This window comes from Malurus melanocephalus, unplaced genomic scaffold (genome assembly GCF_030028575.1).
Source record: "Malurus melanocephalus ecotype Western Australia unplaced genomic scaffold, MMel_1.1 scaffold_111, whole genome shotgun sequence".
Classification (NCBI taxonomy): domain Eukaryota; kingdom Metazoa; phylum Chordata; class Aves; order Passeriformes; family Maluridae; genus Malurus; species Malurus melanocephalus.
In genome coordinates this window covers 1,308,644-1,333,608 of record NW_026623343.1, presented here as the reverse complement: position 1 = coordinate 1,333,608, position 24,965 = coordinate 1,308,644, and the positions used below count along the sequence as shown (strand labels likewise).

The 24,965-nt window shown below is 37.7% G+C and overlaps 1 protein-coding gene across 2 annotated transcripts in view; it reads left to right on the top strand.

Annotated features, from left to right (window-relative positions):
- The first annotated feature begins 1,561 nt into the window (after window positions 1–1,561).
- The window catches only part of TGFBRAP1 (transforming growth factor beta receptor associated protein 1), a 34,356-nt gene continuing 10,952 nt past the window's right edge, over window positions 1,562–24,965 (top strand). The window contains exons 1-6 of one of the 2 annotated variants that reach the window (XM_057369468.1): window positions 1,562–1,674; window positions 4,415–5,116; window positions 11,990–12,184; window positions 13,158–13,312; window positions 18,696–18,778; window positions 23,226–23,567. In XM_057369468.1, the coding sequence (XP_057225451.1) occupies window positions 4,432–5,116; window positions 11,990–12,184; window positions 13,158–13,312; window positions 18,696–18,778; window positions 23,226–23,567 (1,460 nt within the window). In that variant the 5' untranslated portion in view covers window positions 1,562–1,674; window positions 4,415–4,431. Of the gene's footprint in view, window positions 1,675–1,724; window positions 1,863–4,414; window positions 5,117–11,989; window positions 12,185–13,157; window positions 13,313–18,695; window positions 18,779–23,225; window positions 23,568–24,965 lie in introns of those variants that run through there. The other variant, XM_057369469.1, reaches the window with a different exon arrangement.

Here is a 24,965-nt window from a genome sequence, read left to right as displayed (position 1 = left end):
AATTGCTGTAAAAATAATAGAATAATAAGCTGCATTGTTTTCATAGATTTGATGARTTATTCTATTGTGTTTCACAGTAGACATATTTTTTTTTAATGTTTTGTTAATGGAATAGGGTAATTTAAAAATAAATGATACCAGGTACCATTTTCCATTATTTTTCTTATTTAAGATTTTCTAATTAGAAGAACAAAGCTTTACMTCCGTTTCGATACATTCCTCTTTGCTTTGTTCATTAGCTGTATGTATTGTCCCAAAGTAGCTTCTTACAACCAGTGTGAAGGAGGCCCATTTACACAGAGTTGAGCTATTGGAGTAATTTACATTTCTGTGCAGAAAGGAGTGCTATGTGGCAAACCCAAAAATCGGGTTAGCACACGATGACCATCAAAACTTCTATTTATATATTTTAGCAAACAAAGGTATTGCTGCTCATTGGCTACAAGTTACACTGTTGTTTTAATAATTAGTCTTCTATCGGCTAATGATTCCCTCACTTCTCATGCTAATTAGCCCTCATGCTCAGTCTTCCTCTTTTCTTGCGCCGGTGGGTTTCTTGGTGGCCGTGAATCCGTGATCGTAGCTCTCCCCCTGCTGGAATTACCTTTTACCAGGTCGGAGCTGATTTCAGCGGAGTTGCTGAGCTGGTTTTGTTAGTTTGTTAGTTTCTTTCCTTGTCTTTGGAATTCCACCAAATGTCTTCGTGGCACATAAAGTCCGCATTCTTTGTGTTCACTATCAATAGCGCACCCTTCTCCCCRGGCTTTGTTAACCTCCTAGRTCACTGAGGCATGCCAAGCCCTAAACTTTAACAAGGCAGTTCTACCGACAAGTAATTTATCTTTCTAATGGATAATATACGAGAGCTATATAATATATAGAAAGAATATATAAAAGAATATATATATATATATAATATATATAAAGAATAGTATAAGTCTCTTATAATACGAGTTATGTAAGTCTCTTATAATACGAGTTATGTAGTAATTATAATATATATAAAATATATATATATATATATAAAATAGCAAAATTATAATTCGCTTGTAATAGATAATTTTGTTATTATTAAGTCCAATTTGAGTGAGAGCATTTTGTGGGAGTGTGAAAAAAGTAGTTCCCAAAATAAGTCTCATATTGAAAAAAAAATTTTAAAAAGTATATATATCTATATGTAGAAATATAAATATATATATATATATGGCTTATAATATTGCTATTATTAATATTGCAATAATCCCAAMTCTTTGGAATCTCTTATACATATATAATCTCTTTTATAAATATATAACATACATATAATCTCACATATATAACAATTATATAGAGTAAATGTAAATATAATAACTCTCTAATAAATACATAAAATAAATAYATATAATAAGTGYGTTRATCTCTTCTCTCGGTTGCGGAGTTGCGGCTGTACCTGAGCAGCATTCGGGCGTGTTCCCGGCGGGTGAGGGCGGGTTTACCGCACGTGACCGGACGCGGTYCCCCCGCCGCCCGGGCTGGTGACGCGGGCTCGGGGCGGGGCCGGCGCCGCACCGGAAGCGGCGCGTCCCCCTCGCCCGCCGCCGGCGGATCCCAGCGCGCCCCGAGGCGGCCCCGGCCGCCGCCACCGCACCGCGAGGCCCCGGAGCGGCGGGCCCGGCTCCCGCTGTGCGCCGGCAGGTGCTGGGAGAGGGAGGGAGGGCGGGCGGGAGAGGCTCCGTGTCCGGCCCGGTGGAGGCGGGCGCGCCGGGGCCGCCCGGTGCCGGGCCTGGCTGCGTGYTGTGTGTGTGAGGGGACGGCAGCGCATCCCCGTCCTCCCGGGGGCTGGAGTGGTTCAACACCTCGGCTCGGGAGAATCGTATCCACAGGTTAATCAGAGCCCGCCCAGGGTGTAGGAGTGTGTGCCGGAGAGGGAGCGGTGTGGAGGTGAGGTAGGGAGGGTGCTGCTCTGCAAGGCAGGGGCCAGCGCAATGTAAGGCAAGGTTATTGCTTAACAGGAGAGGGGCAGAGCTGCTTCCCACTTCTTACAGGAAATGASTGCGTGCAGGGTTATTAGTGCGCTTAAAAACCAGTGTCTACTAGACTGAGGATTTTCCTGACTATTACTTTATTTTGCTTTGACAGCAAAACATCCCCATTATCTTGTTTTCCGGAGTTCTGAACATCTAAAACTACTATAAAAAATRCTATCTGTAACTAGGGGTGGTCTCTTGCACTTCAAAGGAACGGCATGCTCTGCAGAGCATGTTCCTTTACGGTGCTCACAGGCCCTAAGGTTTCATTAATGAGAACAAGATAAATGTTAAAAAAGAAGTTACATTCAGGTCATGAGTGTTGGCACTGACTGTTCCTAAAAGCTTTTTCTCACAGCTTTTTTTTTTTTTCTAGAACAAATGTTTTTATTCCTTTATTACCAGACTTATGTAGTACTACGGATTTTTTGTGCTTTCTGTTCAGGAGACATATATTTGCTAAGATTTCATTAATTCTTTTACTTTTCATCTGCTTTCATTTAGGAAATTCTTTTGGGCTTTTTAACACATCTTGGTCAGGAGCAAAATTCTGCATTTCTCTTGGTTGCATACATCAATATGTTTACTTTGAGCTACAGGAGCATTAAGTCCTTGGCAACTTCGGGTACATAAACTGCCTGACCTCTCCAGGCAGTAGTTTATCACTTCAGGCTACACACAGGCTCTTAAAAACTGTTGGGGTTGTTTTGGCAGTTGACCTTTGGACAGCCCTCTCTAATTTAAAATTCCRTGTTTCTTTTGATCGTGTTGGAGGGTAACACGGCTGTGTTGCCAGACTTGCATTATCATTTTACTCTAAGCTATTTCTGTAGTGCTTCCTCGGTTTTTTTGGTCGGCATTTTTTGTTGACAGTCATAACACTAAATTACACTCCAGGTGAGGGTGGAATTTGAAAATGTCATGGAAGCCCAAACYAAAATATTTTTAACTTCTGGAAAAAAAAACCTGAAAACAAACTCTGAAGTATTTGGCATTAATGCTTACCACTGTATCTTGGTAATATGGTTTGCTTCTAGCCATAATTTTAGCCTGATACAATTTTATTTTGTGATTACCTGCAAGTTGTGTACCTCACCTTTTCTCTCTCAGTTATCAAAATTTCTTGCCATGGTTTTTAGTATTCTTTTGCAAAAACAAAGGGTTTTGTTAGATGTAATAATTGGAAACTAAATTTGTTTTGCCTGTGTTTAGTTTCAAGTTTGTTCACAGGAGCATTTTGTTGATGTTGGTTTCTCTGTTGGTCCGCAGAGATTTCATTTGATGCTTTGTATCCCCATTCTACATGTAAACTAGGAGTAATTGTGTATGTTCAAGATGTTTAGTGTTGTGCCTTCCCCTGTGTTGGCTAAGTGACCATTACAGGTAGTCATGACAAATTAAAAGTTGATTAAATAAGGTCAGCGGTTTCTCATCTGCTCTTCTTTGGAGTGTTGAGCACAGTTGTTTACTGGTTTCTTGTAAAATAACATAACTCTGGAGTATAATAAAATTGCACAATACTATTAGCTGCAWAAATTGCATCTATCCCTTGACAGTGCTTGATTGCAGAAGGGTAGGTATAGTTTGTAGAATAAATATTAGAAGTGCTGATTAGCACTTAAAGACAGACTTTTGAAGTGATTTTGCTAGTGGAGAACAAACACTTTGAATTTCTGTGATATTACATCTTGAGCTTAATGAATGCTTTATGGGCCATGCAATCTGCAGATATTTTAGAAAGACAAACAAGCTACAAACCCAAACCACTATTTTTATTATGAGCTGTAAGTTGTTTAAGTTATTATTTAACTGGCTTGGAAGGTATGTATTTCTCTTGCTGGAGAGTAAGGAATATAAAATACGTGTTAAAATGGAATATACCTGTGGTGTTGTGCAAAAAGACTGTATTAATAGGCTTCCAACTGAGTGTAAAGCAACATGACATATTAACTAGTAGCACTAAATGCCTTGCGRCTTCTTTGGAAGTCTAAGACCTGAAACTTGTCTGTTTTCGTGTACAGGTGATAGAAACCTGTGCATGACAGGTTTATAAGTCACTAAGATACTGGCAGTAACCTCTTGTAAGTTATTATAACCCAAGTGTCTTGAGAGTGCCAAAAACATGCTGGTGACTTGTGGAGAAAGCATCACTTCAGAAWAGCTGGGTGTTGTTGTGAGTCTGTTTCAGAATAGGTTAGAAGTAAAAGCATACAATTTGATTAATTAAAATTTGAATAATTTGTGGTTATTAATGTGCTTGCTGGTTTGTTTAGTCAGGTTGGAAATAGAGTATAGGCTATTAAAAAATACAGCAGTTAAGTTTTTCCATTGGTGAATGTTAAATACCCACCTCTGATATTTAATTCTATGTGCTGAAGTAAATAGTGGGTTTTTTTCTCTTTTATCAGATCACCCGGAAGACACAATGAGCGTCAAAGCTTTCAAGCTCGTTTCTGCTGTTGAGCGGGAGATGTTAATGGGAGACAAAAATTACATCAACATCGAGTGCATTGAGTGTTGTGGGAAGAACCTCTATATTGGAACCAACGACTGCTTTATCTATCACTTTCTGTTGGATGAAAAGGTATCAACTGCTGGAAAAGTAACTTTTGCTGCCACCAAGCAAYTACACAAATACCTGGGCTTGAAGAAGCCTGTGAGTGAATTGAAAGCAGCCTCTGCCCTCACCAGACTCCTTGTGCTTTGTGACAATACAATAACACTAGTGAACATGATCAACTTGGAACCTGTCCCCACCGGTGCTAGGATCAAAGGAGCTGTGACGTTCACGCTGAATGAAAACCCTGTGAGTGGGGATCCTTTCTGCGTTGAAGTTTGCATTATCTCGGTCAAGCGTCGGACGATTCAAATGTTCATGGTGTTTGAAGACAGAGTCCAAATAGTGAAGGAAGTGTTTACTCCAGAACAACCCTGTGCTGTGGCTGTAGATGGTTACTACTTATGCCTTGCCCTTACTACACAGTATATAATTTTGAATTATAATACTGGCGTCTCCCAGGACCTATTTCCTTATTGCAGTGATGAGAAACGGCCAATTGTGAAAAGGATAGGCAGACAAGAGTTTTTGTTGGCTGGCCCCGGAGGCCTAGGTGAGACTAAGGACTTTAATTTTTTACAGTTTTTTTTTAACTTCTCCTAATTTCTCTCAATTTTTKAAGCAAAGCTTTACTAATTGTTACGCATAATAATGATGATTTCCTTCACAGGTCTATATTGGAATGATGAGATAAAAAGGGAGATGGTAAATTTTTGGTACTTGTACTATTATAACACTCCTGGTTTTTTAATGCACAAAAATCTATGATTATTTTATTTTAATCATGTGTGTAGGGAGCTTCATTTCTTAGTATCTTGTAGCCCTTAGTAAAAAAATKGTTGCATACCAAGTGAAACTTCAGAGTCTGACAGACACTSTGTAGTGACTAGTATGACTGGGTTTGTTTGTGTTGCTACARAATTGTTAAATTAGTGTAGATGAGTTAATATTTTCCTCAGCTGCTATTCAGAGGAGCTCATACGAAGTCCATTTTAGATTTTAACAGATTGACAAGTAAATACGTTATACTACAGTGTTAGTAAGAAATTTTAGAGGAAGTAAGTTGCATCCTAGTTCCTGTAATAGTAAATGCTGTCCTGACTACTGTCCTGACTGTAGATGTTTTCAGATATTACCCAGTTTTTATGCTCCCATTTCCTTTAATAGTATTTTTCAGCACTTTGTTACAGAAAATGATCTTTTAAGTATTGCAAAACCTTAGTTAGATCATGTGAAGTTAGRTCATGTGAAATGATGCTCTTGTCAGGACTACTGTAATCTGTCTGAATCAACAGTGTACTGTGAGGTTCGTAATCTTGAGCTTTTTTTGGAAAAGCTGCAATATCCCAGAGTTGACAGACCACAGGCAGAATGCTTTCAYGCTGTTTGCCATATGACTCTCATTTTAGAAGATACAGTTATGTATTTTCCCTGACATATTAGGGATAGCATGACAGAAAGTTCATTCATTTAGGTTCTGAATACAGATTTTGGCTTTTTAATATAAATTCCAAAGAAAATCAAGTGTGCTTATATATTGAAGTCTTGCTTCGTGACCAGAGGGTAAGATGTTCACTAACTCACTAGCTTTTCTTGAAAGAAGGAGACTCTCAATAGAATATGAGTTTATGTGAGTTAAAGATGTTCAAAAATGAATTTGGTTTTTTTTCAGATATAAGGCTTTTCAAAATCATTTTGGCTGCCCACTTCTTATTAAAGCTCTTAGTTGTTTTAAATGTGGACATATATTTATGGACATGAGGTGTTTTAGTAGCACTAGGGAAGTTTAAATTTTTGAATTAGCTGATTTTCTAAGAAGATTCCGGTCTTAATTTTTTTTATCTGTTTAGATGTCTAACCACATTCTATTCAAGTAATTTCTCTTTTTTTTTTTTTTTTTTTTTTTTTTTTTTTTTTTTTTTTTTAAATTTAAGAGTATACTTGCAAGAGAATAAGTGTATTTAGTTAGAAATCAGAGTTTTGTGTAGTTTGACTTTTCCTTTTGTCTGGTGTCCTGTTAGACAGATACATGAAAAGAAGGTTACTTACGAAGTCCAACATCCTTGTGTAAGTAGAATGTCCTGGGGTTAGAATGTCAGGTATGGGAGATCTGAAGCAAGAGCACTTCTGCTGCTCTGAACCTGTTATTAACCATGCTTTTCCTCATGATACAGGCAAAGTCTTTCTTGTACTACCTCAGAGACCTTAGAGTGTTTGCTATCAATTGTATAGTTTTTCCTTTCTTAATTCAGCTTGTGGATGTATCCTAATCTCCTGTTCTCAATTCCCTCCCCACTGATGTTTTGGCTAAGTATTATCCATCTTGCTGTTTCTCCTTGGTAAAACTCCTAGTGCCTTTAACACTTGTYTCTTAGAAGTTATGAAGATGGTTGGGCATCTTTATAATAGATAAGCATTGTGAATCTTGGTACTTCAGGTGGGCCTCTGCTGTAAAATGAATGGACTTGAATAGGCTTGATATAAATCTTCAGGTCTARTTTTGATTTCCTTTTGTATGTCTAATTGATTAGGGCATGCTTATTCGGCAGAGCATCCATGCTAAATTCAGCCTCTTTTACAGAGGTGAAYATATTCTGCATTAATATATTTGGCRTTAGAGTGTTTGAAGTGACATTTATTTGTACTAGTTTGCTTTTGAGTTGACTGGAGTTTAGATTGKCAGAAAACATGTGCTCAAAATGATAATCAAAGTAAAACATCTCTGCGTTTTTTGTRTATGTAATTTTTTCTTTATCTGGACTCCGGATTTTAAACTGGTTGTTGGAATTGCTCATAGCAGATCCTTAGACTTAGCCATTTTGCACTTTGTCATCTTTACTTTCAGGCRGTATTTACCTCATTCTTTCAAAAGGAGGAGGAAGATTCTTTATTCTGTCCAGTAGYTAGTAAATTTACAACTGAAAATCAATTGTTTCTGATGTGTGTGAAACTGTGCTTACCAAAATTCAGTTTTTGAGTTTATGAAGCTCTTGTTGCATGTTTTTAACCAGATTTCCTGCTATACAGAGGCATTAAGTGTTTAAAATTACAGCAGACACTTCTTCATATTGGCAAAGGATTTGCCTCCTAACACCAGCTGGAGCAATTGCCCCAAAACATATGACGTGTCGACTCAGGCTGAGCTCCCAACAGAAGGTGCAGCTCCTCACACCTTGAGCTGAACAGAGTGTCTTCTGCCTCTTGCTGAGACTGGACCAAGGAAAAATGTCCTTGTCCATGAGAGATGTGTGCTTGGTTGAGGATTTTGGTTGCCAAGCAAACGAGATGCAGTAGGAGGTCAGCAGAGTTCATGGCACCAGAGATGGCAGAAAGGACATTGAATTTTTTCCAGGATCCAGGCATGAGCCTTGAACCTCCAGCAGTATGGAGGGGAAGAATGGGCTGAGTCTCTTCTCATAATAGGAAGAATTCTCCCTTTCTGGTTGCAGATCTGTATCTATAGAATATGTTCAGTGCTTACAGTAGCAGATGAAAAGCAGGAAGTTCTGCCCAACAAATCATCTGAGCCTGTACAATGCAGTAGCACCAGAGGAATTAGCAAGTAAGAGTAGTAGGAGACTCCCCCATGTAGGGGATGGGGGTTTTCTCATCAATCCTGCTGTTAAGGAAGAACATCTTGAGGAGGAGTACATGGATTGTGCAGATCACCAACCGATTGCATACTTGTGGTGACGGGTTTTGTCTTTTAAGACTGTGGATCCCTATTTAAGGAAGAGAAGGGATCTGCTAGGTCAAGTGAGGCAAAAGCATTTTTGCCAACTTGAGTGAGCAAATGGTGAGTTGGATTTAGATTAGGCGTGGTGGTGGTAGGCTGTGTTGGCAAACAAATTGGTGCAAGATGGTGTGATAAGAGACTTTATAAGCAGCAAACAGAGCTGAAGAAGTTCTGCTTCAGGCATATGCAGAGAAAGAAGTCTTTACAAAACATCATGGTAGTAAAAGCATTCTCACTTTTTCTGGGAAATCAGCACAGCTATGTGTTAACAGCTGAGATGGGGGTTACCCTTTMCATGGGAGCAGTAGGAAGATGTGATAGGGTGTCTTGGAACAAAGGAGGAGGTGGATGAGCATTTGTGGATTTGGGTTAGAGAGCAAACTAACATGAGTGACATTGTGGTAAGTGCCTGGTACAGACCACTTCATCAGGAAGAAGACTTAGGTGAAACCTTCTTTAGGTAACAGGAAGAAATCTATATTTGCAGGCCCTGGTTTTTAGGGTGCGCTTGAACCACCCCAGTACATGCTAAGAGGGCAGCACGGCAGGAGACAAGCAGTCCAGGAGTTTTCTGGTGTGCATTGATGGCAACCAGGAGTTTTCTGGTGTGCATTGAGGAGCTAATAAAGGGGTTTGCTCTGTTGAACATCTTACCAGCATCTTATCATACAGAATCCAAAACACCAGCTGCTAAGAAGAAAATTAACTCTATCCAAAACCAGGGCAGAGGCCAATGTCCATCTGGCATTGACTCTAAATACCATGAAAGGCAACAAGAAGAGCTACAAGCATATCATCAGCACAGGAAGGCTAATGTATGCCCACTGGTAAAKGGGGCAAAAGATCTGATGCTAAAGGGTGTGGAAAAAGCTGAGGTGCTTAATGCCTTCTTTATGTCAGTCTACTGGTTTGACCTTGTTTCAGGAATCATCAGCCCWTAGGAACAGTGGGAAAATCTGGAACCACAAAAGCCTGCCTTCAGCAGAGAAAGATTTATATAAATTGGACAGACAGATCCATGGGACCTTATGGGATGTTCCCATGAATGCTTGAGGGTGATAGTCAAAGTCATTATGAGGCAAATCTTTATTATTTTTGAAAGGTTATGCTGATCAGAGGATGTTCCTCTGGACTGGAAGAAAACAAATGTTTTCACTCCTGCCTTAGGTGATCAAGAGAAAGGGACCAGGGAAGTGCAGCCAGCCATACCCTGATCCTTGGGAAGGTGATCTGAGAAAATCCTGAAAGCTATTTCCAGATATACTAAGGGCAAGGATGTGATTTTAAGTAATCCATATGCTTTTAAAAAGGGGAAAGTGCCTGACCAGATTGTCTTCTCTTGATTACATGCTGGTTAGGTGAATGAAGGGAGAGCAGTGTTCCTGTGAAGTTCAGCAAGGCTTTGATGCTCTCTCCCATGACATCTTYTGCAGACAAACAGATGAAGAATGAGCTGGAGAAACAGTTGAGGTAGATTGAAAGCTTGCCTGGAAGATTTTTAGTCAGCAGGACAGAGTGCAGCTGTAGGACAGTCATTAGTCTTGTACCCCAGGGGGCCAATGTGAGGTCAATACTAACATAATTTTAACAACATGGATGGTAGGGAAGAGCGCATGTTCAACAAGTCTGCAGATGCAGCAGAACATTTCTGTATCTCTTGATGCTGAAAACAGTGTAGCTTTGTTTAAGTAATTCTTCTAAACCTTGGGTAGGGTATGCAATTTTTAATACAGAATTGATTGTCAGCCTCATCTCAAGTTTCGTCAGATGCATTCCTGTACTATAAAAAGGCTGTGGTTTCTGGCTGTAGTGATTTTTATTGTTATCCTTAGGTGAGAGCTGKATGAAGATAGAAAATGCATCATTCTGCCACAGAAGCCCTAGCTACTGAGGGCAGAGGGATGCAGAAGGATACTGATTTAAATGCACACCCTTTCACTTCACCCTTTTCACTTAAAAAATGATGTTTAAAATTACCTAAAAAAGAGCTCTTTCATTTAAAAGAAAAAGTTATAATTATTTCTATTAGAACATCATAGAAATAGAAAAGCTTAAGAATTAGTTCAGGTTTTCATAGAAATAGAAAAGCTTAAGAATTAGTTCAGGTTTTCTGCCATATATTGAAATGGGATTATAGCACAGAGTAACAACTGAAAGCCTTTAAAAGTGGACAGTACATTTTGCCTGACATAAAATTTTACTTCTGAGCCTYAAGAATATCAAGATCTATAGAACAAATTAGGAATTATTTGTTATGACCCAGAAAGTATTTTCAAAAGAGAAATTTCTAAAGAGAAATTTTAGGGTCATTATGTATTATCACCCAGGAAGTATGTTCTGTAAGGTAGTCTGGTTGAAAAGCTGATCATTGTAGTGAAAAAGAATCCTTAGTCAAGGGGAAAGGGCTGATCGTTGAAAGCTGCTGTGTGGGATCCAGAAGCTTAGTCTCCACATTGTAGTTCTGTAAAAGTCTACAACCTTCTGTTTTGTTTTCTCTGCTTTCCCTTTTTTTTTTTTTTTATTTCATTCCAAGATGGTCCTTGTACCCAGCTCGCCTTGCCTCATTATCCTCTGTTTGGAAGAGATTTTGTAAATTGAATAACATAATCTTTTAATCTCTTCAGTTCTTTAGAGCTCAGACTTATTCTGCCAGCTGTCAAGTGGCTCACTGCTGCCAAAGATCAGTTTTTGTGGTCATGTCTTTTTTCATGGCATGAGAATACTTGTTTTAAGGGGTATGAATTCATATTTAGAACAGAAGTTTCCACTGGTAATTTCTCAACTGGTAAATGGTTACTGAACTAGGCCTGAAAATTCTGCCTGAAATTTTTTCTTCAGTTAATGTCTCAGGATTGGGAAATACCAAATAGCATGAACAGAACCAGTGGCACGTGGTCCAAAAGCAATTTCAAAGTCCATTAAGGTAGGAGAAGGGTGGAGGACAGAATAGACRTGAGGAAAGGTACTGACAAAAAAAGACCCTCCTTGCAAATTCACTGAAGTTTTAATCTGGTTATTTTGAAGACAGCATAGGCGTTATCACTGGGATAATAAAGTCTTTACTCTGTGCTGCTTTATACACAGCCTCTGCTTTTTTTTCAAATGATTGAAAACACAGATGCTTCGCAGGAAGTGACTCATCCCAAGGAGCTGGGCCCTTGTTCTCTGAAAATGTTGGCTGTAGCAGAAGTGAAGAAGTATCAGTAAGCTATTGTGTCCACTAAAATGTTCTTTGGACATTTGACACTACAAGAACAAACACATTTGCATTGCCAGATAGGTCAGGTGGTACAGGTCTGCAGCTCCTACTAAKGCAAGATTGTTTGAAATCTGTGTCTCAATACGTTTTGCTGTTCTGAAATGTATTCAGATTACATGGCATAATTCCTGCAACATTAAACTTACTAAACTTGAATAATTCTTGCTAGTTTGTTTCAGTATTTATCTCTGCTCAGGTTTTGTTATTGTCCTTATGCTGAAGGAGAAAGAAAAAAAAAAATTGAACTGAATTAGCTGAATTACAATGTATCTGTCAGGTCCAGGGAGGTTGATGTGTTGTCATTATGCTGCCTGATACTGCATCTGCTCTGAGACTTTCCAGTGCTGTACCTTGGTACCCATGCTTTGTGTTGGGAAAACAAGAGTCTTCAACTAGCATGAGCCTCAGGTTTTTTTTTCCCCTTTTTGTAGGCATGTTTGCTACTGTAGATGGGATTTCACAGCGMGCCCCAGTGCACTGGTCAGAGAATGTGATTGGGGCAGCTTTGTGCTTTCCTTACGTGGTTGCTCTCGATGAGGAGTTCATTACGGTGCACAGCATGCTGGACCAGCAGCAAAAGCAAACCCTGCCTTTTAAAGAAGGTCAYATTCTACAGGATTTTGAAGGTATTAAAAAGGACACTTTGTCACATCAGTAATTCTGGAACAGCCTCTGCAGTCACTTGGGTTTGTTTTTTAAACAAAGTATCTAACAAGCGTGTTGACTGTTGATACTTTTATTGCAATTGCTTTCCTGGTTAGATTCCTTGAAGATTTCAGTAGTACAAAATTCCACACTTCTAACAAAATGTATGCTTATTACATGTGTTCTAATTTTCAAGCTAATTATTGGGTAGGAGTCTGTGGAGTTGGAGAGTTTTCTTGTAACTTATTTCTTTCAAAGGAGCAATGTTGACTTAATGCTACAACTCAATAATTGTGACCTACACATATTTGTCCATTGACTCTTCTGACAAAATTCAAAATATTGAAAAGGAATACAAAAGAATAATAATTTTTAAAGTATCTGTGCAAGAGTTTTAAAATTTGATCTTTTACATGTAATTGTTAAAAAACCCACAAAAATATCTACTGGTCTGTACCTCAATTGAGAACTGTAAAGTGTGGAATGTACTATGCTACTTTTTTTTTTTTTTCTTGAGAAAAGCTATGAACTGTAACTCTGTGAACTGTATGTTACTTGCTAGATTTGATGTACAGCTTACAATTTTCAAATGCAAGCCTGGGGAAATATCAATTAGTTMAAAGTTCTTACTCTCTGGAATCTTGGCAATAATTTCAATGGCCTTACCAGATTAGTTCATCATGAGTGGTTATAGCCATTTTCTCTTACTTAGAGTGAACCAAAATCTGCTGTAACTAAATAAATTTACCATTATCACTGTATTTTTGAGGTGGAATTTACAGGTGAACTGTACTGTCTAGTAAATGTGGTAGCAGCAAGGGTCAGTTTTGAGACTTTAACACTATTTAGGTTCCTGTATCTTAAACTGTGTATCTTAAAACTTATTTCTGAAATCGCTTTTTTTTTTTTTTCTGTAGAGGCTGTAAATTGAATATATCTGTTTGTTTTGTCYAGGAAAGGTGATTGTTGCTACTAACAAGGGTGTGTATATCTTGGTGCCACTACCTTTGGAAAAACAGATTCAGGATCTTCTAGCTAGCCACAGAGTGGAAGAAGCCCTTGTTCTAGCAAAAGGAGCTCGAAGGAATATTCCAAAAGAGAAATTTCAGGTCTGTCCTTCCTAAAATTTTCATGAAAAAGTAAATTTCATGGTAGGGTCATGTATTCCATTGGTCAAGTGATTGGAGAGGGTGGGGAAGGAATTTACATTGAAGATATGTATTTTTTKATTTTTATGATGTCAGCCTGAGGAAATAGATACTCTGATAAATTGGTTTATATTTGTAGAGGCAGTGACATGGGCAGGGTTGAATGGTGTTGGTCTTCTGGGGTCTTGATGAATTTTTTCAAGTGTGTAACTTGAGAGAATTGAAAACAAAACCAAAAACCTAGTGACAGAAAATCCAATGGGATGCTTCCTTATTACTAGATTTAGTTATTATTTGCTATTGCTGTTCAAAAATGTATACTTTATTTCAAATTAGAATTTTGACATTTCACTTTTTTTTTAATCGAAGATTCTCACTGTATCCTTAACTACACAGTAATAYAACTTCGAAGTTAAGTGATGGGAAATCTTAAGCAAATACATCCTACTTCCAAGCTCTTACAAGTAGCACTTGTACTGCTGTGGAACTCCAATTTAAAGGTTTTTGTGTGGTGAAGTGTGTTACAACTCTTTGATTACAGTGTTGATTAGAGATTTGTACTCACTCCCTTCTACCTCTTATTTATATTGCAATACATATTCTACTGTATTTGTTCTCATTTAGAGAATTAGAAAAAGCAGCATGGCATCTTTGCTCATCGAGTTGGTAAATGAATATTTGACTTTGTTTCTTTCCTATTGTAAAAGGAAAATTGATCTGTAACCTGCAGAAAATCTATGTTTTTCATTTTTTWAACATACTTTGGTACATTTTGTTGCCATTAAAACAGTTGTGTTACTTCTGGTTTGTTTAGATAGGTGTAAAGTTTGGAACCAACTGTGGAAAATATGGGATTGCAATGGTTCAAAATAATTCAGACTATCAGGAGATTTTGTTTTCAAAAATTTCAAGAAGCTTCTAATTCCTTTTCATTTCAATTTCGGTCAAGGCTCTTGAATGGCAATCATTAAATTAATTGAAACTTGCATCAGCTTTCATTTTGATCCTTAACTCCTCTGTTGAACGAACAGCTGGGAGACTGATGGATCTAAATAGCTTGTTGCAAAAAGTGTTCCCATCCTTCTATGAAGGTCCGACTACCTGAAAGCACTTGAAGCTGAAAAGGCAAATACAGAGTTCTGTTTCCAGTATGTTTTGCTTTGCATCTTCACTATCAAATTTTCCCTTCCAATCTGTTTGAAGAAGCAAACAAAAATCTTGCTGTGATGGCAGGATGCATGATCTAATCAATGTCTTCTATGTGTGATGACCTATAATTTTCCAATTACTTCTTTCCAGTTTATGTAGATTTAGTGGGGAGATGACTCTCTCTGTTTTGCCACAGCATGAACTACAATTCATTATCTAAAATACATGATGTRGAATCTCATTCCTCTTCAGTTTTCATGCATTTAGAATTTTTCAGTCTTTAAGTTACTTTCTTTCCACAAATATCTTAAGTGCACAGTGTTGATCTTCCTGAAATTAGTTTCCTAGAATATTGCAAGTTCTTTCTAATTAAGTGTGCTTTTAAGGGTGTTCAGTTACTTTAAGTCAATGCTACAGCTGAAAACCGGAAAACATAGTACTTGCAAGCCAAATAGCATGTTCTCTTTCTGGAGCATATTTGCAAACTGATATTAACCAATTTGAATTGATGGAGTCTCCCACTGACTCCTATTAAAATGACTCAACTTGTCTTAGTTGTTGAGACGTTAGTCCAGTTTTTCAGAGCTTATCTGTAGCTGGAAATGTAACATGTTGAGTTTGCTTTCTAAAGTAATTCTGATACCTGGTGTTGTCATTACAGGTTTATTGCAGGCACCTCAGACTTTCTTTTACTGTAGTCTTGTGTAGCATAAATCTGATGGACCTCAATGAAATTAAAAGCCTTAGATGTGTTTTTTGCAACATTCCTTTGCTATACTTTACCTGATCACACAGTCACTCATTTCTAACTTCTTTCTGACGGTTATCCTCAGATAATAGATACCTATTAGATAATAGGTATCTTCTGATAGATATCTTCATGTACCTATTTTGCAAGTATTACTGAATCCTGAGCAGCTGACATTTTTAAGGCCTTATTTTGCCATTTGGTGCAAGCAGTAGGAAGGAGTGCATACAGTTGGCAGTTAGGCACTTCATCCAGCCACTATAATTTATCCGTACATAATAGTGATTATTATTGCCTGGTTCATGAAGTATAGTGTCCCCTTTGTCACATGATGCTTTAGTTTTACAGTTTGCAATGACTGATGCCATCTCATGTGTGACTTGAACTCAGTCAGGGCACTGTAGGGTAGATCTTGAGGACATGGGGTTTTTTTGTSCCCGCAGTTCAATACTTGTCATTGCACGTGTACACCTTCTGTATATCAGCRTAAATATATACATATATTGTGGTAATGCAGAATCATGGTGGAATAGCAACAATGAAGTAGTGTACTCTTAGAATTATTTCTACAGTCAATATTTAGTTATTGGAAAATAGCAGGTCATGCCTTGGTAGCTCTAACCTATTGTTTAACCTGTGGTCCCTGCAGACTGCAAATTTAGCTCTGCCATACCAGAGGAAAATKTCTTTGTTTTTGAGCATCAGGAATTCCTGCTAGGTAAAAAATGCTAAGCAACAGTGTTCCAAGGAGATGGCTTTGCTGGATGTCATTTTTGATAGAAGAATACAAAGGCCTTTCTACCATGCTACCATGAAATGACTGAATACTACTTATTAATTTTTCAGGACAGCTGACGTTTGCAGAAATCATGGTTGATGGTAGTGAAGACCTTGGTTAGATTGACACACATCTTTCATAGGTATCTCTCTTTTTTTTTTTTCTTTTTTTTTTCCCTTCCTAATTTTTTTTTTTGTTTCAAACATATTAACTGCATCCAAATCTGACCAAAAGAGAAAGTGGCTTTCTAGAAAAATTCTTTAGGACCATGTAGTTTTTTTAGCAGCTGAGAGAATTAAAGCTTCACTACAGCAACCATAGTTTCAGCAGTCATCTTTCTGTCTGCTATTGCTTTTTCAGATGTGAATTAATACAAATTAATTTTGTATTAAAAAAAAAAATCACGTTTTTGTAGCTAATGTTTTTTTTATTTGAATTCAGTCAACAGTGCAGAATTCCCTTAAAGAATTGCAAGTCCTATGGTGACTCTTCAGAAATTACAAAGGACTAAACCAGGACTAAACCATGTGTTGAATTTCAACTGGGTGTAGCTTAATACCTTTTTAAGAAGCCTGTTGCAGTATTCTGACAAACAGATCTGGAAGAACTGAAGGTAAACTTCTCTAAACAGAAGTTACCTGTGTGTGTTTGACATATAGGTCTAGCCCACTCTCAAAAATCTGTGAGAAAAGAAATATTGGATTTTCCACAGTCTGCTCTGTTTCCTTCCATAATCTTTACACTGGGACATCTTAGTATCTTGTCAACTAAAAATTTATCTGGAGATGCCTCTCTCTTCATTGCATCTTTAAAAAGTTCGAATAGTGTCTGTCAGTAGGTATTCTACAACTTTTTGTTGCAYGTCTTTAAGGGAGAATTGAAGATATGTCAGCATTTAAATGAAAGTGAATACCACTTTATTAGATCAAATTTAAAACTGATTCTTTCAGGCTATAGTTACACTATCAATGAGTTCTTTTCAACTTTTTGTTAAAAAGATGCTGTACAGACTACACTCTGTAATTACAGCAGTGCTTTCAATGTCTTACATTAATTCAAACTTTATTAGAATATCATAATTGACTAAATAAGTAAATTTTAGTGATCATTCCATTGCAAAAATTGAAAACAGGCTGGTGGGGGGGAAGCCCTAGCCTAGATACTTTTAATACTAGTGAGCAGGGTGAGAAGACTTTCCCTGGAAAGTTAGGCTGGATTTTAAAGTTATTATTCTGCCACAAGATGCAAATATTTGCAGATTGAAATCCTTCAACAGTGTCCTTAGGAATGTGACCAGGTGAGTATTCATCAGATTACTGTGCATTGATGTAATACCATTGTCAGAAATCCAAAATATTTTGGCTATTTTGTGAGTTAATCACCTAAAGAAGTTTTACTTTGTGACTATAATTTTCTTTTATTTAACTGTATTTTTAATTATTACACTTGAATGTAAAGCACTAGTTAATATAAAGATGTCATGTAGTATTGTTCATTTAATTTTATATTGTTATATTTRTCTGAAAAAGTGTGCCTGATAACATTTCTTTCTGTTTTCCCTCTTCTTCTGTGCCCTGGGGAAGCAAGAAAAGTCACATTACTTTACAAATCATTTTAGTGACTTGCTACCAACAGAGATTATGGATTTCCTTAAGACAAACCATTTGTAAAGCATGCACAGACTAAATGTACTGAAACCAAGCTTTTCTGTTGGTAAATCCATGACCTTTAATCAGAAATCATCAGTTATATCAGTCCACTGTACTTTGAGGCCTGCTGTTCTTAGCACTTCCTGTCAGGAAGATGWTCCTATTGTATTGTAGTTTCTCTGGGTATTTTCATAGAAATACTTTTTTAAGTGTGCTATTAGTAATAGCCTTCATGTACAGTGTGAAACTTTAGAAAGCTGTGCACACTTGAGCAAGTTGAAGGAAAAAACTGAGGACATGTGAAGGTAGCTGGCTGTATTTGCCAAAGCACAGTGTTGTCTCAAATGGGAATGCTCTGCAGAGCAGAGTTTAGGTTGCTTGMTTTTAGTACTTCCCTTTTGCTGTTGGAAATATTCTAAGCACAAGGATTTAATTTAATCTTGTAATTGGTAGTTGGTTGACCATTCAGATTTAATAACTACCTATCATTTAAAGTAGTTTTTGTGTTCTCTTTCTAGTGAGTTTCTTTGAAATATTTTCTGTCTAGGTGTGACCGTAACGGTAAAGCTTGATAACAAATAGCTTTCCATATGGTTTACTTGGTTTTTAACCATATTTCTATGGTACATTGAATGAATCATGGGRAGCTTCAAAGATAAACATTGGCTTTTATGTTTGCAAATAATTCAAAAAATTTTAGGCAAGTCAGTGTGATGTCAGATGAGTCATTATTTGAAAAAGAAAACTTAAACTTGCTGTTTGTTGACTTTGCTTTTAGTGAGCACTTGTGAGAAGTGTTGTGTTCACACRTTTGTGTAAGAAACTGAGTTTGGGCAGCAGATTCAATATATTCAGGTGCATAATTTAAAATGTAGAGGATCGAGTTTTATTTTGCCTGTGACTTGACAGGTGTGGTTGAAGATCATGTTCTGTGCTTTTTGGCTGATAGCTATTGGTGTAGTAACTGGCACTACATAAATACAAATATAATAAACCCTTTCCCCCCCTTCTTTTTTGTAGGTAATGTACAAACGAATCCTGCAGCAAGCAGGTTTTATACAGTTTGCACAGCTTCAGTTCCTTGAAGCAAAAGAACTCTTCAGGTAATTGTGTGACAAGAAATTTAATCATTTACTTTCTTTAAATAAGGAGGTAGTGTTCTTGGTTTGAAAAACTTAGTTGTTTTAATGTTTTTTGATGTAGATGTGGGTTCACTGTAATAAAATGGTTTTGTTGGGGTTAAGAACAGAGTAACATTGAAGCAACTTTATCACTGAAGAGTTAATGCAACTGGTTGGGTTTCTTTTGGATGCTAGCATAGAGTAGCATTAAGAATTTGAGTTATATGTATGGAGGTTTTTTTACYTTATGCCCATGAAGGTGAAGGCTTTATTGTTGAGTCTGTGCTGTGATTTACAGCGTGAACATTGCTCTATTCTTTTCTTTTTTAATACTTTTAAGAAAAGGTATGATTTAACTATTTGTTACAACTTAAATATTAACAAAATCACACTATTTTTTATGAGAATGCTGATACTGAATTTGCTTTAACACTTGTTCTGCTAAACCTTTTGTAGAAGACAGATTTGTTCTTGAAGTCTGTACTAACCTTGTCGATTTAGCCATTTCAGCAGTCACWTGTTTACAAATTGACCTTGATATTCCACTTTCATTCAAAAAATGCTGCTTGTTATCTTTATTCTACCTGATAATTTCATTTCTGCTAGCCATGCCTCATTCTGTGATGCAGCACTCCCTGTAGTTAGTGGAATGCATGCTGACCACATAAAATAACTCTCCTTGTTACCTGCTGAAATTCACTTTAAATCAGTTTAGAGTCTATGGAATAGGATTAAGGTTAGACAATTTTCAGTATATCATAAGCATATTTGCAGTGTAGGAGAAAARTTGTCCTTGGTTAATGGAAATGCATTGAGGAAAGAAAGCTTTTGAGGAATGTTGCTACTGGTGAGGGATTTTGCCATTTTCTCTTCTGCTCGCCAGTATAATGGGAGACACTGGGCTTGGATAAGCAGTGTGCACTGAATGAACATAAGGGAATGACAGGAAAGGCCTGTAAAGCATTTAGTGAGAATTTGTTCTGGCCACAATCACTTCCTCTGTCACCTAGTAATTTTTGTCATTAGTGAGCAGCTTGCAGTCTTTCTTCACCCTTATAATCTTTCAGACACTTGTGTATCTGAAGTAGGAGTGCAAGCTATACATAGTTAACTGTATTTTAAAAGCAGTAAAAAGAGGGAAAGGTATCCTGTGGGGTGTTGCGCCACCTTGTAGAAGGAGCCAATATCTATGCGTCCTCCATCCAACTGCCAGTCCCTCTTACAAATTAGCTTTAATGAATAGGATTGTGGGAACTCCTCTGTAGAAACAAACATGCTTCATGAGAAAATGTGCTGTCCAGCCACAAGTTTTGTAACTGAGTCAGCATCCCAGGATGTTCACTTCCTCTAAAAGCTGCAACTCCAAAGCAGAACAACAGTTCACAAATTGCTGATGTCTGCTCAGGGAAGAAAGCCAGAATAAGTTTCTGTGCTTTTCTTCTGTCCAGCCATACATAAACTAAGTAGAGTACTTTGGTGACTCTGAAAAAACTTGTTATAGAATTCAGGTTCCTTGATTTTCAGCCCTGTTGTTTTCAGCCAGATTGTCAGTCCTGTGATTTTCAGCACACCCAGTTAGAGTAATATCTGTGTGTGTCCTGACACAGTCTCAATCAGTCTTGTTCATTTTAAACTAACTGRTGATCAGAGGAAAAATGGGAAAGATAGTGGCAGTCTATGAAATCACTTCCTCTCATCCCAGTGTATTGCTCTGCAGATGTTTCAGCCTTGTCTTAGACATGACTTCAGTCTTAATGTCAAAGGGAAATTTGGTACCTAGCTGGGAAAAGACAGATTGAAGCAGCGAAACAGGGTAGCAGCAGTACCTCAGAGATCTTGGTGTGGTACATGGACCGCTTTTGGCTAAATATGAAGTGAGATTGTCTCACTATTTGAAAAACATCTGACAATTACAAGTTAGCAGGGGAATTACATTGGACTAAAGGTCTTCATTTTCTTGCATTATTACTCTTCTTGGATAGCCTTGGCAAGAAACTGTTACATCTTATGCTTAAATTCATAGTTCTTAAAAAGACTGGAACTTTCAAGAAGAATAATTTGCCAAATTCCTTGTGGTTAATGCTCATGCTTCTGAATACTGAAGAAGGTTGAGAAAAWGGAAGAAAGGGGTAGCTTTATTGAAACTCAAATAGTTCAACRAAAGGAGGATAATTTTCCTCATCTAGATCCATTAACCTTAAAACTGAGTGAGAAGCAGCAGTAGGGCTTCTTTGGTCTGACAAACCATTATAACAGAATTTTAATCATGTTATATAGTTGTGATTTATACTTACACTATTTCACGTTCCTATCATTAGAGTTATAGCAAACAGTGCTTTTTAGGAGGTCATTTGCTGAATTCTAGGTGCCTTACTGGAATGTTTGGCGGATGTCACAGTGAAACCAGTTATCTTTGGTGTTTACTAGTTAGATATTGCTTCCCTTCACCCCAGATACTGGAACTTCTCTAGACTTTGCTCTTTTTAACAAATAAAAATATTAACTCTTTACACAGTATTTCTCACCTGGGAAAACCTGTAGGGAGACTTAAAATGTAAGTCTCTCCTCCACTGAAAAGGTTAAAAAAGTTGCTGGTACTTAAACCTGGAGAAATAAGAAGTAGGAATGATGTGGGATTTGCATTTTAAATGTGATTCAAGACTATAAGCTTCCAATACAACTAGTGGTAATTTAGGCAAAACAGCACTGTAGGCTTCTTTGGCATCTCTGACATCTGTAGACACGAGGGTCTGAATTTAGACCTAAGTTTCCTGAAAACTTGTAGATTCTGCCTGTTGCATTGTTTGTATATATGAAGCCCAAAGAGAACTAATGCAGAAGTGGTTGAAGGGAAGTTGCTTCACAACACTGATGTCTCAACTTAAGAGTTTGTTTTCTACTGTGTCATAAATTCCTGTCTGCATGTTGGTGAGCCTGAGTTCCTAGAAGCTGAAGGCTCAGACATGTTTTCCGAAAGAGATGAGGTCCTTCATAGCGGTTCTAAAATGGGTTTGTCTGGATGTGATGGAAAAATCCACAAGACATCCACAAATCCCAGGAGCCATAAACCTTGAGCAGAATATTAGGCATTTGTGCAGGTGGGGTCATTGTTTAGTATTTGGTGTTTTTCRGAAGAAGCTTGTGGATCATGTGGTGCTTTTAAGGAGGCTGCTAGGTTGCTACTTACCACTGCTGTGAGGAGAGCAAACTGTAAAAAACTGAGCTTGAGTCAGACCTGCTGGGAGAACCAAGGTGATTCACAGCCCAGGCTTTGGGCTAGCCCAGATTGAAAGCTGGTTTTCCATTTGGAAACAGATCATCATTCAGGCCAGAATCTGTGAAGTCAGAGGTAAAGTAGCTGACTACTACATCATCTAGAAAAACTTGGATGGTAAGGAAAGGACACAGAACCTACTGTAGAAGTTGTTCTAAAACTTACTAAACTTATTAAAAGTGRCATATTAAATATGGCATTTTTTAACTTCATCCATCTCAACAGTCATAGTCTCCAAGTCAAACTTAGGCCATCTCCAAATACTTGACAGCATAACTAGCAAGGGAACCAATGTTTATACTTGAWTTTTTCCAGATTTATTAAGACGCTTTGTTTCTGCACAAATTTTGAGTAGCCTGTGGATATTATTCAAGTTGTGAGTTAGCTTTTGTTCTAAAAGGAATCAGGGAAGAACTTTGGAGGGAAAAAAAGTCTTTCTTCAAATACGGTTAACTTTTTTTTTTTTGTGGCTTATCTATATTACAACTTGCTGCTAAATAAATGTACAGGGTGTCCTTCACACCTGAAGTGGAAAAGCCACTCCCGAGGAGCCTCCATAGTTGTACACTCAAGGCCTCTGCCTGTAAAACAGACTTACTGTTTATGCATCCATTTAAACACTATCTGTGGTTTGCTACAGAACCTCTGTAAGAAGAGAGCCAAATGCGAAATCTGGTGCATTTCAGGGCTGGGGAGAATGTTTTCATCATCCAAACATATGGTCTGAAGACTTAAGTTTTGTATAGGAAGTTGCCGTTTTCTACCAGAATTACACTGACACAGTCTTTTGTGGCTTGCCTGAAAGATACACTTTCTCTTTTTTTTTTTTTTTTCTGCCATCAGAAGACTAACTCACATAATGCATGGTTGAAGTCGTAGGACTGCTGTAGGGCTGTTCAGCTGATTTTTGTATATGCCAGAGAACAACTGTGGAAGGTCAAAAGCAAAAGGCTGACCAGTCTCCAAATTCTGAGAGCTTTCAATGTCTAGAGGAGGAAAAAGAATGATAAATAAACAAAGAAATAGCAAAAAGAAATTCAGAAACTGACTGTGTTAGTGTCCTAACTCTAAGCATATGTGAGCACACTTTTTTTTTGTGCCTATGTATACTTTTTCTTTCTTTTTGCTTCATCTAGTTTGACACTGTAATTGCAGAAGCGGCCAGCTTGATGTCCGGGAGCTGATCTCTCTCTACCCCTTCCTGTTGCCTACTTCCTCTTCATTTATCCGGTCTCATCCCCCTCTGCACGAGTACGCGGACCTGAACCAGCTGACCCAAGGGGACCAGGAGAAGATGACAAAATGCAAACGATTCCTCATGAGTTATTTGAATGAAGTYCGCAGCACTGAGGTTGCAAATGGCTACAAGGAGGATATCGACACAGCGTTACTCAAGCTGTATGCAGAGGCAAATCATGAAAGCCTGCTGGATCTCCTGGTTTCTGAGAACTTCTGTCTTTTAACGGATAGTGCTGCYTGGCTGGAAAAACACAAAAAGTGAGTGGATTTTTTTCGTTATTGCACCTTGGAGACAAGAAAGAAAATTGTCTTAGTTGCTCTTGGCTTCAAGAACAATGTGTTCAAGTACTTGTAGTGTCTGTGCTTATACTTGTCCAAAAGACAACTCAGTCTGAATTAACATTGTTAGCATCTAAAAATATTGGTGAAAAGAAGTCTGAGACAGTGAGTCTAACTGACAGTCTGAGGTAAAGGAAATGGATTTTGTCTTATCCTGGTAGATGCAGAGTTCTCCATTAAAGTTTCTGTATCCAACACAATAATAAAGAATTGGTACAAGTTGAGGATAAAAAAGTGAATTGTTTGCCCTTGTGATAAAGGGGRGAGTAGAATAGCTGCAGTAGTTGTACACAGACAAAATGAAAAGATGCCTTAAAACATACACTACGTTAGGAGAAGGTATTAATCAGTTAGTGGCTTTTAAATGGTAGTTGTTTATTCAGGGATGGAGCTCTTACTTCTAAATTGCAAACTCTGTGTTCCACTGATTGACCAAAAGGAGGTTCCTTAAGGTGACTGCAAATGACTTCAAATGAGAAATGCCAGCAGGCAGAAAATTGTCTCTCATTAAGGAGGAAACATTAGATAGTAAATGTGTGAAATACAAACTCCAGGTAGGCCAATGTGTGTRTGTAGTAGTGTGGTGTGTTTGTAGATAGGTAATGTGTCTGTCCTGGTTTTCATTTCTAGCTTTCAACTATGTAGTGTAGTTGTAGCAACTGCAGTGGTGAGGCAGAGYCTTTCATTGTATTTAAGGGTTATTTTTAGTTATATTTAGGGTAATTTCGGTTATTTCAGGTGTTTTGTTAAAACCTTTTGGAAAGTGTGGTTTGGTTGACAAATTTGTTCATATGTGAATTGAATGAATGTTAGGACAGTGTTCCATGAGGACAGCCATTACAGAGCTTGGCTATATTTTTCTTAGAGTACACAAAACCCACTCTGTAATGGCACTGTACAAAGCTCTTCTTTGCCTGACTTAACTCCATGCCACAGTAAAGAAAAATGTTTCTGATAGTAAAACAGAATTTTAAATAAACACCTAATAAAATTCTGTTTAATGACAGCTGATGAACTATTGGAGGTATAGTACTGGGAGGTGTGCATTAAGTCTGTACATAAAATTGACAGAACAGTGTGGGAAACATCTCTAATTGGGCACATACTTTGTGTAAGTTGGATCTAGTGAGCGGAAGCTSTCTTGGGGACAGGAGTGACAGAGACACACTTTTAGGGCAGAACTTCTCTCCTTTGATTCATGAAAACAGCCTACAGAGACTTGTTCAATGTAAGCATGGCCATGTATATGTCATTGTAAGCCATTTTTTGTTGTCCTCTGTGCTAATCAGTCTATAATTCAATCAGTGGGAAAGTTCT